The following is a 19,119-nucleotide window of genomic DNA, read 5'->3' as shown; positions in this document are numbered from 1 at the left end:
TGGACCTTTGGTAAGTTTTCGGTGGTTGTCCAGCATGGCTAACACAAAAAGCACTTGAGATTAGGACACAATCTGATTTAATGTTAAAACCTGGTTATCTTTTGAGAATTTTCTGGCAGACAACAAAATTAATTGCTGCATTAATCACAGCAAATCGTCCAGGTCCAAAAGTTACTTTTCCCACACAGGGTCAAATAGAAGGGGTGTAAGAAAAAGTGTCTGAACTGAAAAATCATTTTTGAATTCATTCAAAGATGCAAGTGCACCAAATTCAGTGTAATGAAATCATTCCACTTCAAAATATGAGATCCTTATTGTATACTCTATTCAAGTGATTTACAGTTTATCTAGTTATAATATATACAGTTAATATATCCCGATTTCTGGTAATACTCTACAATATATATATGCAGCATATTTACACAACTCTCTCTCTTTTTCCCTCCGGACCTGCCCCCATCTCTACAGGTTTAAAAATGAAAAGTGGCCTTTACGCACAAGTGAGTGCAGCATACTGTATGAGTTTATCTTGTCAGGTTTGAGCGCACCGTTTTATTTTGAAAACCGGAAGTTGTGTTAAACGTGTTCCGGCATTTTGACTCCGGTGCTCTGCACGGTTAATCTGCTCCCAGAGATAAATAAGAAGCAAGGGGCAGGGAGTGTTTGTCATTGCTCAGTGTGGGCTGTGGTGGCACGCTGCGAGCGAGCGCCGACATTGTTTTAAAAGGTTGACATGATGACGACATCGCCGTGGGACCTGTGGTACTCCACAAGCTGCTGTCTATGCTGTCATGTCCGCACTGGAACCATCATCCTGGGGGTCTGGTACATGGTGAGAACCGCGTATCAGCAATTATCCATTAGCCGTAGTATGTGTCTAGAAACGAAGAGTGGACCTCTACACTTATTTTAAGCGATTATTTCATCATGATGTAAAATTAAATGCACAACATGCCCCATGTGTACTGGTGATTCAGGCAGCTAATATTCAAATTAACCATGTATTGCATTTGAATGAATGACTAATGGTGATTATGTGCTGTGTAATTTTTGGATAAAATGTAACGAATCGTCCATGGTGTGATTGTAATGGAGAGGGTAAACAATAGCACACGTGGAAAAATATTGAGACTCTCCCAATGAATAAATTAACGGTGGCGGCCTGCTTTTGTTACAGGCTGCCTATTGAATTTTCCGTGTATGAGTCATTTGCTGGAAAGCTGTGCTTGACCAGACCAAACTTGTTCACTCCATTTATACATTTTTACATCAATATTATGCACGCACTGGACGCTTCTTTAGATGCACCTGCACATTGAGATGCGGTAAAAGAGCTCTGTCGAAGACTCTGTCAGAGAGTTAATTATCCATCTATCTATTCATCTGGTTTTTGATCAGTTGACCTTGTTAGGGAGGCGGCTGAGCTGGCACCTATGGCAGCTGACTTAGGGTGAGAGGCGGGAAACAACCTGGACTGGTTACTAGAATCGCAACGATTAATTTATCAATATCTTTGTTACTGTTATGATATTTATTTATTTATTTGGGGGGGGGTCGTTATTTGTTTCAGTAGTTGGGTTCAAAAAGTAAAGCTCTTGTATTATACAGATTCATTAAGAACAGGGGAAAATACTCTCCTCAAGCTCAATTCAAGCCTAATTTCTATGTTAAAAAGTATTTTCAATGCTGTATTCTGAATTCTTGAAATGGCGATTTCAGATTTCCGTGGTCTAACCGATCTGGTGGCACTTGCCTCCTTATCCGCATTGTTTGTCTTATCTGCCCATATGTTATGTGTCCCTAAGCTCATCAACGCTGTTGTGTTACTCATCCTGCTCACCGCGCTCAGTGATCCTGAACAGTACCACCTGACCAGCGCTGAGTTGGCTAATGACTTGGATGTTATGGATGATGCCAGTAAGTTCATCAGAAAACTTGGTCCCTTGTATCAGGTTCCCAGAGAGACCAAATAGGACACGTCCACAGATGTACAGAGCAACTTTTCTTTTTTTTTATGTATAGTAAACAGCATATAGTAGGGGCAGAGAATTTGAAAGCCTCTTTAACTGCTGGAGGGAGCAGGTGTGCGCTCAGAACAGTTTGACAGGTGGGACGCAGTGAAAGCCACTGTTAGCCTTTCGACTCCAGTGTTCTACATTTGAGGGATTAAGCTCTCTGATGCTACTTTTCTGCCATGTGAGTGCTTTTGGACTTTTGTGTTTCAATCAAATCAGTGCACTTTGATACGGCGATAAGTTTGAATGAAAGCCTTGAAGGAATGAACAGAGGCTGGCCTGTCATCTATTATTCACTGTACAACCTGACCCTTCGATGACGTCTGTCGGTGTGTTTTGCATTCAGGATGAAGAAAGCTATACCAGGATAATAGCAAGTACCTGTAAATGTTTGATGAAGCAGGGAAAAAGAAATGCTGCACCTTTTGTCCAAAGCCGATTTACTTTACGAGTCCTTGGCAACATTATATGCAAGACAGAAAGAATAAATTTAAGAAAATAAAAACACAGTATCCCAATTTCTGTTACTGCAAGCCCAGGAATATTTACAGTTTGGCATTTTGCAAATTTGCCTCTTCCCATTTTCTTTTTTGATGGGGGTCAGTATTCACTGAAAGACAGTTTTAATTGAGTTGAGGAGCTTCATTTAGAGAAAAGTAGGCCTTTGCCGCTATCTTTTGGCACCTATAGCCTATTACATAGTTTTTACTATTTTATTACCTTTTGGCTTTATAATTATACCGTAGCAGTGGCGTCGCACCTGTGGGGGGGGGGATTTCTGCATGGCAGTTCATCTGTGTGATAGTGGGTCACAAGTTAAGACAATTTTCCCTTAAATGATGGTCTAATTAATATTATCCACTTTTTACCAGTGCACATTTTCCATCTTTGTTTTATATTTGCTTGCATATACTAAAAGCTTGCCTTACCTTTCTAATTCAGACATGTGCATTGCCTCGGCCATCTCTCTGCTGATGATACTCATATGTGGGATGGCAACATATGGTGCATTCAAGGTAAAATTATTGTTGTGTTTGGCTTTTTTGGTACTAGAAGCTCATGCAAAATCATCTCCAATCAATCTCCAACTAAATCTCTTTTTCAGTTGCGTGCTGCCTGGATCATCCCATTTTTTTGCTACCAGATCTTTGACTTTGCACTCAACACGCTGGTTGCTGTGAGCATTGTGGTCTATCCAAACACGATACAGGATTACCTGCAGCAATTGGTAAGAAACCTCCATCCAGTATGCTCAATGACAACATAAGAGAATGTTGTCTGTACATATTTGTGAGATAAACGCTTTGTCCTTTCCTTTTTAGCCTGACAATTTCCCATACAAAGAGGAGATTGCTGCCTTGAATAATGTGTGCTTGGTTCTCATTGTGCTGATATTCATCAGCTGTATTCTGGGCTTTAAGGTACGTCCTCTTCTTTAAGCGCAGTCTTTTTTTTTCACATGACTTTTTCATGTGTAGTCGATTAGAAGTGTTTTGTGTACAACAACAATGATTTGCCTACACAGACCCCTGACCTCAACCCTATCAAGAACATTCAGGATGATCTAGGACAGACATTGTCAGCCAGGCAGTGTCAATTAATTTAGCTAATTTTTGGGTAAATTTGATTTGCACATTATTATTATATCTCGTCATCACAACACGACGTGATTATATTTTGGAATACTCCAATTTACATTTTTATATGGACTAGTAGATACTGTACACGATATTCTCTGTGCTCCTGTTGTATTTATGGAACTCCTAGCTCTGTGTATGTAACAGAATTGACATCATTCCCCGTCTCCTGTATCGTGGATAAACAAACAAGGAGCACTTTGGGTTTATATTGTTCACTGTTGTCATACTTTCTTTTTTTCTTCCACCAGGCTTACCTGATCGCCTGCGTGTGGAACTGTTACAGATATGTGTGCAGCCGCGGCACTGCTGAAATCCTGCTTTATGTCACAACCAATGACACAACGGTAAGGCACAGATTCGCGAGAATTCATAGAGCTCTTAGCTTGATTATCAGCAGATTGTGCCATTGAACTAGAGTAGTGGCCAGTGTTAATTTCATCGATTCTTTTCGTCACAAATATTTTTTTCAGACAGAAACAAAAACTAGCAGAGTCATTCATTGATATGGTAACGAAAACTAAATTCATTGACAATATTGTCAATCAATTAAAAGACGATACGAAATACCACAGTGTCCAAATTGAATCCGAAGAAGGAATCATACGCGAGTAGGAGAAAAGAAGCACTCAGAAAATGGAACAGACAGATTACGTGAAAACAAGACCGATCAGAGGCCGACCGGAGTGGTGAACGGTAGTCAGATACCCGATTCAATCTAGCTCTTGGGAAGAAAGATGAGAAATATTTGACGGTAAAAATGCAAGATAATGTTGCTAACATTGTTGTCAAATTAAATTGTGGCAATCTAAAAATAATTGTGTCTGTATCGTAAGCGGGTAAGATACAACATGAGTACTGAGCATGGAAAGTTAATTTAAGGACTGCACCTGCACTTTATTTATATTCATGTTCGAACATGGTACATTCATTATGCACCTGTCCGATTACTTTTTTTTTTTAATTCATTTTGAAAACTAATTGTTGCAATAAGTTTTAAGATGGCGTAATATTGTCATTTCAACATTTTTCATTGAAACTAAGTTTAATATAGATACAGCTGTGTTAATTGTGTGTCGTGTGTGTTAAACTGCAGTTACAAATAGGTGTTGTACTTTTCTCTATGTAAGTTTAAATGTTTGCTGAAGGAAAACATCAACTGAATTAACTATTCATTTTGTTGACTAAAACAAACTGCTCTATTTTTGTCGACTAAAATGGACTAAAACTAAAATACAATCTGATTACTAAATTATGACGGAAACTTGGATTAATTTTAGTCAAAATAAAACTAAATTAAAATTCCTTGTCAAAATGAACACTAGTGGCCAATTGGCGATTTATTACTGTACTATTTTATCATACTGTTAATCCCTAAAAAGCACTTTGGATGTAGGTGAGAAATGTGTCTTAGTTAGGATTGCAATCTATTCACACTCGTTTTGGTATAAAATTGTCATGGTTTCAATTACTTAGCATTAGACACCTTTTGGTGTGAGATTCCACATGTCCGTGAACAGTTCATTTCACACAGATGTTAATTACACTCGGAAGCTGTCCGGACCAACACCACTGAGTCTCATGTTTGGTGTGGCTAAATCGTGTGTAGGATTTGTGAAGTCATTTCTCTCTCTGTGGGTCTGTTTTGTTTTGTTTTTTCACTCTGAGCCAAATGTTGGTCAACAATTCTCCCTGTATATCTTTTCTAAGTTGTTCATATGTGGTTTTCAGATCGGATGGCCACATGTAGGTTGCAGAAAGATGATGTCAAAAGTCAGACAAACACCATCATACGCGTGCAGTCACAAATTGTGTAGAAATTCTTTGTGAAAGGTTGGTCAGTGTTTGGCTTTTCTGTCTCTGTCAAATCAGCCACTTGGGAATAAAGCTGAGGCAGATATTGATTGTTGCAGGTGGAACTAATCACAGTTACAGGCTATCAATATTGATTATCCAATGTGTGTTTACTCTTGAAGAGATTAGAACATCTCATCTTGACAATTAAAAGACTGCACTGAGTAAAAGCTCGGAGTGACTCATTGTTTAAAATGTGAGGTCTGCAGGTCACACATAATGGTGCTGTTGCTTTCAAAGGCTGAGCTTTAAATGCATTTTGAGTCACAAAGAGGAGAAGCTTACTTATTGTCCAGAAGATGTTATAATCATCCCTGCAGCTGGCGTAAAACCGCATGGGAATTTAATGAATCTTGGCAATAGGAAATTGTGTAACGAGACATATTTAGAAAACAAGGATCAATCACATTTGTTTGTTCGCGCAGGCTGACCATGACTTGATAGGCGCTTCTGTGAAATTGTAAATGCAGCTTTTCGTAACTAATCAACCAATCAAAGCATGATCAATGTGTGATGATTTTACACGGTTCGAATCCCAAAGCAGTCTTAGAATTGTAGGGAATACTCAACAGTCTGAGTCCAGGGAAACCTCATTTCTTCACTCGCCACTGGCAAGGGGGTTGACAAGGTTCATTTCGAGGTCAAAGTATAGGTCAAAAGGTAAAGTTGCTGAAATATGCACCAATCATGACGATTGAGCTGAGGAAGATGGCCACGCCCCTTTTCCTGAAAATGTAAAATATCCACGCACAATAGCTCCCAAATCATTGCTCTGATCGACCTAAAATTGGAGATTTAATGTTGCGCAATCACTATCAGTAAGTAACCCAAATTTCCTGAAAATCTATAGCATTATTTCATGCACCTGATTGTGAATTGGTTATTAGAGGGAACATTGTGGCTGCATAAGAGAAATCCCTGTTTTTTTTTAAAGTGTGTGTCCTCCCTCTTTTTTTTGCACAGGTCCTGCTTCCTCCATATGACGACTGCGTCGGCGTTCCTAGCAAACAGGGTGCCCCTCCGTCATCGTCCACTATGACCGCATGAGAATGTTGCCAGGATCCCTCTGGCTGGCTGGAGCCTGATCTTAATACAATCCACGTGTGCCCCACACTGCCTCTCTGGTGTCCCTTATGCTCATGTTGTTTCTCCACGCATATTTTTTTTATGAACCAAGTCATCACACACCATGCCACCAGCGTGACCTCCCCCCTACTTATGTATCTCATTTGTTGTATGCACACTCTAATTCCGTCCATTTGAGGAACTCCTGAAATATTTTATGCATTTGAGTTTGGTGAAATTAGCATTAAGAACGCGACAAAAGGTTTAATAGATGAGAGATTATATATATTTTTTTTATTAATGCTGTGTTTTCTCTTTGTGTCCATGTAAGTGTATAGTGTGACGTTCATATTCAAGCAATTCATGCCCAGAGTAAAGCATAAGTGAGGGGTTGACGTGATTCCGGTTGCTTGCATCTCTGTTCATGACCAGGTTGGGATGCCTTCACTGTATTTTTACTCTTGTGTTCTCTTCGATGGGCTGCACCTTAAAATATCACACTGACAAACACGTCTTTTGAGAGTGTCCTAATCTAATGTTGTGTATATTGTTTTTTCTGTTGATGAGGAAAAATCATATCTTTGGATGATAATTATGTTAGTTTTGTTTTGAGTGAATGGAAATCAGTTCACAGAGTCTTATTATAAAGTTACATTTGGGAATGATGTGATGACGTCATCGGACTTCTATGTTACACAAGCTGAATGAATGTGGACCCCAGTTGTGTTTTTTTTTTTTTTTTTTTTTTATTAAGACAGGGTTCTGTTATGTGAAGACACACACAGATGTGTTTTTTGGATAAGTGTTCTCAAAGCAAGTCCCCCGCTGGGATGTGCAATCAAAGTGCAAAATTTATGTTTTCGCGTGCATTAAACTCAAAATGAGATTGCAAATGATTGTTTCATCGTCATTTACAATATGCCAATCACAATCTACTAACATTAATACATTACTTCTTTTGCATGTTTAGTTGTTATTGTTTAAGAGATGTTCTCTGTATTCTTAAATGATAATGAAATGTTCCTTTGGAAAACAATTCGTAAGATATGACAATTTAATGAAAGTGCAAGTTGTTTCTCATCAGACTGGTTGGAATTATGATTACTTTCATGTTTTTCCATAAACCAGTGCTCATGTGGGGATGAAGAAAGAAAAAAAGCAAAGTCAAAGTCAAACATCACTGTTAAATGCACTTTTTTAAGAACTTAACAAAAAACGGAACATATGCAGTTCAATTTAAGACAAGTGGTGTTGCCGGCATCTGTTGAAGGGAACGAATAAAGTAACTTATCTAAATCTAACTTAGTTACTTTAAAAATCAAGTAATCAGTAACTTAAATGGATCACTTTCAAAGTCAATGTACTTTTTCAAACATAAGCGTGGCAACATTGCTGGCTACAGTTTTGCTGCAAGCTAAATTCTGACAAGATGCGCAGGACTGAGCTACTTACATATCAGCAAACCCAAACAACATTTCAAAATTTCAAAATTAGGCTGATGATAAAGCCTGGAAGTTGGATGCTTCACTTTGTTTGCTGATTGATGCCAGCAGACATGAAGAAAATTAAATACAAACAAATGAGCGCAATATCAGTTCATCGTTCATCACAAACAACAGTGAAGCGTCAAATGGTTCATTTTTACACACAATTGTTCTTGGAGCTTTGGTGTATTTTGAGATTCAGGTCTTCTGTTTGTTGTGTAAAAAAATATTGCCTCGTCAAGTTTACATTCTGACATTTACGAAGTTAACCTATATTTTTTTTTCTGATTGAACAGAGAAATTTTGAAAGGCAGAATTTGACAGTTTTATGCTTGTACTAGGCAAAACATTCACCACAAATTTTTTCTTGGCAGAGTCTTGAAACTTGCGTACAAAGGGGGACTTTTTCCATTGATTGGTCTATTGCCGTTTTCCGATTCCGATTCTCTTAATTTCAAAAGCAAGTCAAAAAAAGAGGAGGCTGGAGGCCCACCTTGCCAGCAACAGACCACGGGAGGTGTGGCAGGGTCTACGGAGCATCACCAACTTCCGTGGCAGCAGCACGACCTCTGTAGGCCCGAGTGCATCGCTGGCAGAGGAGCTTAACTGCTTCTTCGCTCGCTTTGACTCGCCCCAACCGTCACACCCCCGCGCTTCATACCTCAACTCCCCCCACTCACCGTAGAGGAACACGATGTGAGGCGCGCGCTCCTGGCTATTAACCCCAGGAAAGCTACTGGACCCGACGGAATACCAGGCAAGGTCCTCAGAGCATGTGCCCACCAACTGTCACATGTTTTCTACAGAATCTTCAACCGCTCCCTGGCTCAAGCAGTCATCCCCTCCTGCTTGAAAACTTCTACCATTATTCCTGTCCCCAAAAAGTCACCAGCCGTCCACCTGAATGACTACCGTCCTGTTGCTCTCACGCCAGTCATCATGAAGTGCTTCGAGAGGCTGGTTCTCCAGCACATCAGGGACTGCCTTCCTCCCACTCTGGACCCCTACCAGTTTGCATACCGGGCTAACAGATCCACTGAGGACGCCATCGACACTGCTCTGCATGTTGTACTGGGCCACCTGGAACAACAGCGGAGCTATGCAAGGATGCTCTTTGTGGACTACAGCTCGGCATTCAACACAATCATCCCGGACATCCTCGTCGCCAAACTGGACATTCTCGGCCTCCCTGCCCTCACACGCATCTGGATTAAGGACTTTCTGACCAACAGACCCCAGACTGTGTTGCTCGGCCCCTACACGTCCTCCACCCGTACGCTGAGCACCGGTTCCCCTCAAGGATGCTGAGCCCTCTCCTATGTGCCCTCTACACCTACGACTGCAGCCCGGCCCACGGTAACAACACCATCGTCAAGTTTGCAGACGACACGACAGTGGTCGGTCTGATCTCGGTGACGAGACAGCCTACAGAGAGGAGGTCCAGAGACTGACGGCTTGATGCGAGGACAACAGACTGCAACTCAACATTGCAAAAACAAAGGAGATCGTCATCGACTTCAGGAGGAACAAGACGGTGCCGCCCCCCCTCTGCATAGAAGGCGTGTGTGTGGAGAGGGTCCACACGTTCAAGTTCCTGGGAGTACAGATCTCCGACGACCTGTCTTGGACTCACAACACCACAGCAGTGGTAAAGAAGGTCCGCCAGCGTCTGCACTTCCTGAGAGTCCTCAGGAAATTCAACCTGGACAGGAAGCTGCTGCTAGCCTTCTACCACTCGTCCATCGAGAGCCTGCTGACGTACTGTGTCTCCACTTGGTACAGCGGCTGCACTGAGGCGGACAGAGTGAGGCTCCAGAGGACAGTCAAAACAGCGCAAAGGATTATTGGCTGCCCTCTCCCCTCACTGTCGGACATCTACACCGCCCGGTGCCTCAGAAGGGCTCTCAACATCGTCAAAGACAATACCCACCCAAACTCACACCTGTTCGACCTGGTGCCCTCTGGCAGGCGCCACAGGTGCATCAAATCGAGGACTAATAGACTGAGAAGCAGTTTCTTTCCAAGAGCCATCTCCATTCTAAACTCTCACACACACACACACGACCACCATTACCTTGCAGAACAGCAACGTGATGTGTTTTTATATATCCTAGTCAGTATTATTTTCCATTGCACTAACTATTCTCTTGTTTATCTAATTTATATATTTATCTGAATTATTGTTGTATTGCACTGGAGAGGGGAGCTCTCTAATCTCGTTGCACACTTGAGTACAATCACAATAAAGGGATTTCTGATTCTGAATGAGAGAATGAGGAGCCTGGAACAGAACAAATTCCCCAAATGACCACCTTGTTATTAATTGGTGCCTTTCAGACACAAGACTTGACTCAGTACATCAACTCCCCTCCCCTCTTTGACAGGTGTATTGGGAGTGGGAGAAAGTTCACTCAACACCAAAATTGGAAAATCCAAAAAACCATTGACTGTAGCTATGAACAATAGCTAGTAGCGGATGTTAGTAGCTTAGTAGGGCAATATTATCTTTGTAAAAGCAGAATATTTGGTAAATATCACTGGACTGTGCAAGTGGTCATAATTGTATATTGTAAACATTGCCGACGTACAATACAACAGAAGTATTTGAGCTTCTTTAACAAAGTTCTGTATGTGTCATAAGGACTCAAAACGTTCGACTTTGATATATTTTACCAGTAAATATAGTTTAACAATATTACATCGATATTAGATAGGGTGATGATGTCATTTCTTTCTTTAATTCACTTTTGAAGCATTTTCTTTAATGTGCCCACTTGAAGCCCATCAGGCTGGCTCTGCTGGAAAATCAAATTGTAAAGAACAAAAAAAGAAAGGTGTTGGAATTATTGGATGTTGTCATCTAACCCGTGGCATTCATCACTGAAGAGTCGCCTCATTGAATACTTTCTTTTCGAGCTACATCTACACTCAGGCCATCTGATTTTTACATTTTTAATAGATCTGTTGTGTGATGTTAAAAAAAGTTTGTACACTTCACTCTCCACATATTTTATGGTGATGATCCAGTCGTTTAATCGCTAAAATGTGTAATAGTTATACAAAAGTCAGAACTTCACTGAAGCCCTTTGCAAAGCGACATTCTTTGCTCACATGCTACCATATGTATTACCACAAGGTGGTTCCATTCTGTTGCACGGGGAGGACACTCACTCCTGGCTGCTCCTCCTCCTCTTCCACCTCCTCCTCCTCCTCTTGAACAATGTGAGTGTGTGCATGAGGTAGACAGGGAAGAGTGAACAACAGATGTTTGGGGTAACATCAGGCCTCGCATGATCACTCAGGCACACAAGGAGTGTAGTTGTGCATGTGATCACAGCTACCAACTCTCCAAGTGGGATTAATAATCACGACGATACTTGTTCATCCGTTTTAGTTCAGTTATTTCCCCCCACCAACCATGGGCTGCTCATCATCCAGTGCACAGACTGCAGCTCAAGAAAAGAAACCAGGTACAAAGCCTGAAGAGAGCAATGGAGGTACATTGGGTAAGTTGTCAGTTTATAATGTGATGTGTGTGAAGCTACTTTCATTCAGTGAAGTTTTGCAGAAGGGGGTGTGTCTGCTCCACACTGCTCGGGTACACTTTGTGCTTTCTTGCTTGACTCACTGGTACAATAAATGATACATTTTAAGGAACTTTATGGTTCATAAATTATATTTTCGTGAACTTTCAACATCTGTTTTTTTTTTTAATATCTGGTGGTAACAGAAATTGAACATTTGTTATAAAGTAAATCCAAATGCACAATCTATCAATGTAATACACATTCATTCAACAAAACCATTATTAAGTGTGGTGTAGAATAGCAATGCTTCAGAAAAAAAAATTCTATTTGAACTCTAGCAAGCAATGTTGACATACCTCCTTGTGAAAGAATGTGCACTCAGACGCATTCCTCTGACTGGAATCATTTTTAATTTTCTATCTTTACATTTAAGGATAGACTTTATTCAGATGTGAATCATCCCATTTGTCATTTGTTTGACGCCTCACAGTGATGAGGGACTTTTGATCAATTATAATCTGTCGTCTTGGTCTCATGATGTCAAAATGTGAACAGCGTAAAGAAGAGGACAATTGAAAAAGCTATCAGAATTAAACCTGGAAATTCATTCATTCATTGTTGTGCATTTCTTCCCATGCAGCTTCTTGTTTGAGAACAGCAAGTTACGCATAAATTACGGAACACTGCACAATTGGCCATGTGCAGTCTAAAGTATCGAGAAGGTCAAAATATGTTCCCATCGTAAAGTTAAGCTCATTTTAGGTTCATCCTGAAATGTCACCCAAAATCTGATTATCCTCACCAGTGCATCTACAGTATGGCTTGAAAAATACAAATGAGAGCAGTTGGCTGACACTTTTCCCCAGTTGAGCTTGTTTTTGGGTGCTATCCCAGCCACCAGTGGTCCCATCTACTTTCCGGAATCCCTCCCATGGCACTGTTTTGACTACCACCTCAGTCATCATTGTCAGACAAATCATGTTGACACGCGAGTCATCCATGTATGCAGGCACGCAGTTTCAATACATATCTGAGTCCTGTTCAGACTTTCAGCCTCTCGTGAGAGCCAATAATTTACATGAAGAGCAAATTACATACTGTCCAAAGACAAAGCGATGTGACTTAAACTGCTAGAAAACATTACATTACATTTCAACTTGTTAAGTTGATTGAAAAGTAAGAATTTTTTCATGTGGTAATATTTTGTTTGGGGGTGGAGATAAGTTCAAAATGCATGACCAAATATGCTTTTTGGAAAATGTCTGTGCTCACGTGAAGGTGGCCTGATTTGAGGAACCCAGCCTATCACATTCCTTTCCACCTGTCAACTCTTGGCTCGTTATATCATTTCAGCCAGACAAATAAAATCAGGCAGCTGCTGAGTCAAAACTTTTCAGCCATTCAGAGAGCAGATCCATTTGATTTGTCCTGTTTGTGGGCAATCAATGAAATAATCAAACATGAAAGCTGTCTGGATTTACTTTAGGTTATGGCGCCTGACATTTAGCTTAGCTTAAAGAAACCTATGCACACTTTGTTTGCACTTGCACTGCACTGTTAACCCGGGGCTAACATTTTGTTGACACACAATGTCAGTAAATATGAGTTAAGGCTGGGGTGTGTCGCAGTAAATTTATCGTCACATGTGATTTATTTCCTCTAGCGTGCCTCGCCGAGCCTCAGGGATTCAATTGAGTATTTGATAAGTTTCACTTAAAACGAAGGAAATGAAAACTTAGTTTCTGACATTCTTCCTGCCTTTCCGTTTACGTAACATTTCCTGTCGTCAGTTTAGCATTTAACTATAATCCCTGTGTGGGATTTGTGTGTCTTTAATGAAACTATAGGCTATGTAACTTTTTGAATAAAAACATCTGCTTCATAGTCAAAAGTGTTCTTTGAGTTTGCACGGGCTTTCTCCTACTTTCCAAAAACAAAATTTGTCATGCCAGTGAAGGGACGTTTTGATTTTCTTGGAGTGAGCATAAACACTGGCAGAAATTCATAGAAATAAAGAAATAAAGATTCCTCATTGAAGCATCAATAACATGATCAGTGTCTTCACATATAAAAAGCTCTAATTGTTAATATATCAGCAAATTTGTTATACTAGGAGGCCTTTACATTCTTCAGTAACCAAAAGTAGATCTCAGTTTCAAAAAGGTTGGGTACCCCTGATTAAAAGTATACATACCCTCCTCTCTTGCGAAAATTCAATTGGGATGGACCCCAGCTAACCCATTACCATTCAGTGTTTGAATACAAAAGTCAGGATCAGGTTCCAGGATTTATTTTTGTTAGGAAATTGACATTAGACGTGTTACAATATTTCCGCGATTGGTTGGCCACCATTCTGGGGTGTACCCCACCAAGTGCACGTAAACGGCTGGGATAGGCTCCAGCATGCCCGTGACCCTTGTGAGAAGAAGCGGTTCAGATAATGGATGGATGGATGGCTCTGTGTTTATCTGTTCACATGAGCAAGTTATTATCATGGCTTTCCTTGTGTGTTGGCAGCTCTTCGGAACGGCAACATTACAGAGACCATTGAAGACAAAACGCAGTTGCCTGTAAGTGCCTTAGCCGATGATACCCAGGAGGCAGCTGATGATGGGGCAGAGGCGACGTTAGTGCTCATGGAAGCAGAGGAGGATATTGGCTCTGGGCAAGACCTCTTGACTAATCTTGAACCACAACCAGATCCTTTCCGTCTTGATGAGCTTGTTTCAGCTGCTGGTCCGGCAGAAGCCTCCAGTGACTCTGGATTTGCCGATGTTGCTGTAGAAGCCGTGGAATCTCTGATGGTCAAACCCCTTTCAGAGGAGGCGATCACTACCGTGGGAGCTGGTGAAATGGAACAAGCAGAGGTTCCTGCTAGAGAAGATACTGAAACTTGTAAAACCGAGGTCCCTGTCCTGGAAGGTGAAGCTTTGATTTTGGAGGAGGTACCTGCTGAAGAAGAAAAGAAGGTTGAGATACCTCCTCTAGATGTTAAACCTGTGCAGGCTGAGTTTCCCACTGTTATAGAACCGGCATCTGCTGTGCCAGCTGTGGCCTCTCCTGAAGCTGCGAACCCTCTTGTTGAGCCTGAGGTCGGAGATTTGCAGGAGGCAGTACCTGAAGTCCCCGATGAGGTGGTCCCTTCTTTAGAGACTACAACTGAAAACTCTCCAGCAGCTTCAGCTTTAGGAATAGCTGAATCTTCTGCTTCAATTGAGGCTGCGCCAAATGAAGTTGAACCGCCAGCTGCAGCAGGTGACGATTCAGTAGATAATTCAGCCGCTGCAAAGTCATCTGAGGTAAAAGAGGCCATCATTGATACAGAGATTGCAAAGGCGACCATTCCGGAGATGCCTCCGTTAGTTCAGGTTGAGACACAAACTGAGCAGCGACTTACTGCGGAAGATTCCAATGAATCTGTTGTGATGTCTTCAGAAACTGCTCCACCAGCAGAATTGTCGTGTCCTGCAGAATCTACTTCTCTTCAGGAACCTCTCCTGGTAGCGACAGGTGAAGTCTTGGAGATGCAACGATCTTCAACATTACTTTTGGAAACCTCATCAAAGGAAGTTTCCTCATCTTTTGGAGACTCTCCATCTTCAGTGACGAGTGACTGTACTGTGGAAGTTCTCGCAGCGGAACCTACACAAACAGAAATTGTGGCCGATTCGCCAGTATCTGCTACTGATCAAGCCTCTGAAACCTCAACTGAAGGTAGAATCTAACAGAAGACCTTTCTATTATTGACATACAGTATCCTTCGAAACAATTGTATTGCAATCATTAAGTGAGGCGTGTGACAGGTGACGCTGTCGTTGTCCTCCGAAGTAAAACTCTTCGCTGATGATGACAACTGTTGGGTGACTTGATTTAACGCAGCATTGTTAGCAGTCAAACCCACCCTGCTAACTTGGTTGCCAAGGTGTCATACCACATTCCAATCCGTTCAACAATTGAATGCCTGACAATTTCTGGCAATTCTTTTTGGAAGAGGACCGAGCAGTACAATCTTATCACTGGCTCAAATAAATGACTAATCCAAGCAAAGTTGGCCACTCGACGTGTCCAAACACATTTAGATTGCTCACGAATAAGAGCCAACAGATAAGAGCTTGTTTACACCCAGATTAACAATTAATGGGAAAAGACGCTCAACTAAGCACGTAAACGTTGAGTAAGATTGACATTCACTATATGGCAAAAGTTTGATATTTGTTACCATGCAGAAAACTAACACGTGGTTGGCTAGCAACCAAAAACACACAATGAATTGTTCCACTGTCTTTGAATTGAAGAGTCCAACAATCCATTGCACACAATCCTGTCTGAACTACATTGTTTGCAGCAGACAAGACATTGTTAGTCTGTTGACACGCACGCACGCGCACACGCACGCACCCCCCCCACACACACGCATGCACACTTTAAATGTAATGCTTGTCTTGAGTTAGTTTTTCTGTGCCAGCATTTTGTCAACGCATCAGACTGAGCCACGCAACTCTTACTGTGCACTATTTAGTCCCTTCCTACTTCACGTTATGTAAGACAAATGCTCATTAAGTCGAACCAGATCCCAGCCAGCCAGCCATGCACATTAACAAAGTGTTGCTGCATTGGAGAAAGGAGTATTCAGCTGATTTTACTGCATGATATTGTACTGTGGAAAAGTTTAAGGATACTATTAACTCATTTAAAATATTAAATATTCAAATAATATATTTACAGCTTGGTTTGAGAAAGGCCCTTTTGTATTTTTGTATATATTATTTCATTATTTATTGAATGTTCTGGTCCAAGAAAGTGTTAAAAGATGTATTAGATATATAAGAGAGATTATAGAAAAATATTTTTTCTATGAATATGATTAATACTTGAGCTAATTTTGAGGACATATAATGTTTTTTCCCCTCAGAATCCTGGTCACGTCTAACGTTGACTACACAAGAACGTTCAAATGAGATAAATTTAGAATATTGAATATGGCTATAATGAGAAAGGGTATGAATCTTTTTTATGTTTTTTTGTTTTGGTCATTGAATGAATGATGGCTTCATGTATTAGACGAGCTCTCCATATCGTGTGGAATGATTCTGCATAGGTTTCTCTTAATTACTTTGAATCGTTTTCTGTAAAGTTTAATAAATAGCTGTCATCAGTCTTGTGCAGCAGTTCTCTGGTTGGCACATAAAACAAACATACTTTATCAAATATTTGGTGACCACATTAAACCTTTATATTTTTTTAAATACGAGTGTCAAGTTGTCCGGTGCCTTATATGAATGAGGCCACAGTTGACCCTTCTGCCTCCGCCACCTTGAATGGGAACATACTGGACTCTCACAAATAGTTCATTCATGCAACATGTGGCGAAGCTTAACCAATTGCATCACTTAAACGAGCCTCCGCTCTCTGTAAATGAGTACATTCTATGTGTGTTGTTGTTTATTTTAAAAAAAGGCCTGCAACTTCCCTCAACAAAAAGACCCAGAAAGGGATTTCTTTTTAATGAAAATATCAACTGACTTTTTCTGTGTGGATTTGTGTCTGTGTGTGCGTGTGCGTGTGTGTGTGTGTTTGATTATGCGTGCGTGTGTATGTAGTAATGTCAGCAGCAGAGTGCCATCAAGGTATGGAGAAAGACAGAGTGAAAAAAGAAGACTGAACTGGACTTGGTAAGAAAAGACAAATTCTACTATGACCTGCTATCGACAGAACCAGAATTGTGCTGACCACCAGAAAAACTAAGCACATTTTCAGTGATGGTCCAAAATTACTAATGCAGTAACAATTACTCACAGTCATGAGCGTTTCTTAACTGTTTTTGTCTTTCAGACAGAGGAAATCTGCCACAAAAAGGAAAAACACCCAAAGCTACAGAGACATCGATAGGAAAAAGTTGATGCTCCAACAAAACCAACCAACCTACTTTTGTCACCGTTTTCCTACCAGTACTTGTCAAGTGTATGTCTAATGCATTAACACACATTGTTGCTTAATTTGATACTTTTTAGAACAGGTTTTGGACAGATTCTACTACTTAGTAATGGGAATGTGGGAGGAAAACTATAAGACCGTTGGGTCCAAGTTTAGCCAAGTGACAGCTTCTGTTACAAATACTAATAATAAAACAACAAACACATTTACAGACATAAACTGATTCATAGTACCAGTAACATTTGTTCCATCCATCCATCCATTTGACATGCGTGGTCATAATTTGGGGTGTATGTAATATATTCGGCAACTACAAACTAATTTGGTTAGTGTTTTTAATAGGATAGTGTCACGAATGAGTCTCATCTTTTTTTTTTCCTTTTCTTATTTTAGAATTCAGACGATCATTTAATGCAATTAACAATACAAACTGTGCTGGCAGACACAAAGAGGGCCAGAGACGCAAAATACTAGTCAATGAAACACTTTGGGGCCCTATTTTCGTGCACCTTTGTGGGATGTAAGTCGTCTTTTCTCAGCCAATCCTAGCGACATTCCTTATTTGCATTAAAATCAGGGCGGTCCGAACATATATACAAACGAGTATGCCTATCTTGATTTTGCGGAATCAGAAATACAATCGCTGGAATCTGTGCATGACATTGGCAGATAAACTCCAAGATCTCCCCTTGCAAATGATGTAGTAGGCCACGCATGTGACGTGGGCAATTGCAGAATGCCTTGCACCCTCGATCGTGCGTCGATGTGCTTGTGTGGCCGCACTCGGCTCTTTGCTGGAGACATTTTCGCCTCTCTAGGAAGTCCAACTTTGAGATGTCACCAAGCTGACCTCTGGGTTGCCTAAATTGACGCGCTCATAGGGACCACTGCACGCCGGCGCCGAATTGCATCTCTGTCCGGACAGAATTAGTTGTTCATCCCGTTATGGCTATCTGAAAGGCGGTTGTCCAATAATAGGGCAACCGCTCCTTGGGCTGCCTGAACGAGTCCCTTGGCTGGCAGATAAGAATCTGAGTTTGTCCTGTTAACCTCGTCTGATTAGTGGCTGGACACTAATTGCTGCCTCGGCAGCTCCAGTGTTAGCCAGCGGAGGTGTTGGGAGTAAATGTCAGCCTACCTGCCTATGCAGTCGAACAAAACTTTAGCATTGTTAAATGTCTGAAAACGGTGGCCAATCGCCACCAAAATGAAAATGCACATTCATAGACTTGTCCAAAAATATAAAAATCATCAGCTCAATATTTTTGTTCTTGTTGAGGTGCGTTTTTTTTTCCTCTTTTGAACTCACACTTAATGTCAATAAAATCATAATATTGCTCCCATCAATTATATTATTGTTCAATATGAGGCAGACAAGTCTAGGATGTAGAATGTGCTCATGAATTTTGGCGATGATTGGTCACCACTTTCAGACACTAGGTGAGAACCGAATGAGACAAACCAAATCAGGAAACACTTTAATGATGGTGCCGTTGTAGCCTGTCGAATGTGTCTATCAAGTAATCGCCTCCCAATTTGGGGGCGTTGCAACTTGTGTGAAAATCCTTCACCCCAAAAATATATCTTTAACCACTTCAGGGGT

General features: G+C 40.9%; 2 protein-coding genes across 2 annotated transcripts; both read left to right on the top strand.

Moving 5' to 3' along the window:
* The first annotated feature begins 593 nt into the window (after positions 1-593).
* On the top strand, positions 594-7,464 carry LOC148329516 (lysosomal-associated transmembrane protein 4B-like). Its single transcript, XM_088306802.1, has 7 exons — positions 594-832; positions 1,806-1,917; positions 2,958-3,031; positions 3,121-3,243; positions 3,338-3,436; positions 3,904-3,999; positions 6,470-7,464. Exons 1-7 carry the CDS (start codon positions 734-736, stop codon positions 6,551-6,553), a joined length of 687 nt encoding a protein of 228 aa, XP_088162928.1. The 5' UTR covers positions 594-733; the 3' UTR covers positions 6,554-7,464.
* A 3,835-nt stretch (positions 7,465-11,299) lies between these two features.
* On the top strand, positions 11,300-17,887 carry LOC148329515 (uncharacterized). Its single transcript, XM_088305811.1, has 4 exons — positions 11,300-11,561; positions 14,100-15,296; positions 17,183-17,254; positions 17,415-17,887. The coding sequence occupies exons 1-3, from the start codon at positions 11,474-11,476 to the stop codon at positions 17,242-17,244; spliced, it is 1,347 nt and encodes a 448-aa protein (XP_088161937.1). The 5' UTR covers positions 11,300-11,473; the 3' UTR covers positions 17,245-17,254; positions 17,415-17,887.
* The last annotated feature ends 1,232 nt before the right edge of the window (positions 17,888-19,119 follow it).

Source organism: Idiotropiscis lumnitzeri, chromosome 10 (assembly GCF_059441095.1).
Source record: "Idiotropiscis lumnitzeri isolate Australia: NSW breed Sydney's pygmy pipehorse chromosome 10, RoL_Ilum_1.0, whole genome shotgun sequence".
NCBI classification, from domain to species: domain Eukaryota; kingdom Metazoa; phylum Chordata; class Actinopteri; order Syngnathiformes; family Syngnathidae; genus Idiotropiscis; species Idiotropiscis lumnitzeri.
Note: the sequence above shows the minus strand (reverse complement) of the source record. Positions and strands in the feature narration are given on the sequence as shown.

Excerpts from the sequence above, each read along its gene's own strand:
- LOC148329515 (XM_088305811.1), top strand. The coding sequence starts at position 11,474 with ATGGGCTGCTCATCATCCAGTGCACAGACTGCAGCTCAAGAAAAGAAA. Across the intron at positions 11,562-14,099 it reads GAGCAATGGAGGTACATTGG|CTCTTCGGAACGGCAACATT; the intron begins GTAAGTTGTCAG and ends GTGTGTTGGCAG. Across the intron at positions 15,297-17,182 it reads CTCTGAAACCTCAACTGAAG|TAATGTCAGCAGCAGAGTGC; the intron begins GTAGAATCTAAC and ends GTGTGTATGTAG.
- LOC148329516 (XM_088306802.1), top strand. The coding sequence starts at position 734 with ATGATGACGACATCGCCGTGGGACCTGTGGTACTCCACAAGCTGCTGT. Across the intron at positions 3,032-3,120 it reads CAACATATGGTGCATTCAAG|TTGCGTGCTGCCTGGATCAT; the intron begins GTAAAATTATTG and ends TCTCTTTTTCAG. Across the intron at positions 4,000-6,469 it reads TCACAACCAATGACACAACG|GTCCTGCTTCCTCCATATGA; the intron begins GTAAGGCACAGA and ends TTTTTTGCACAG.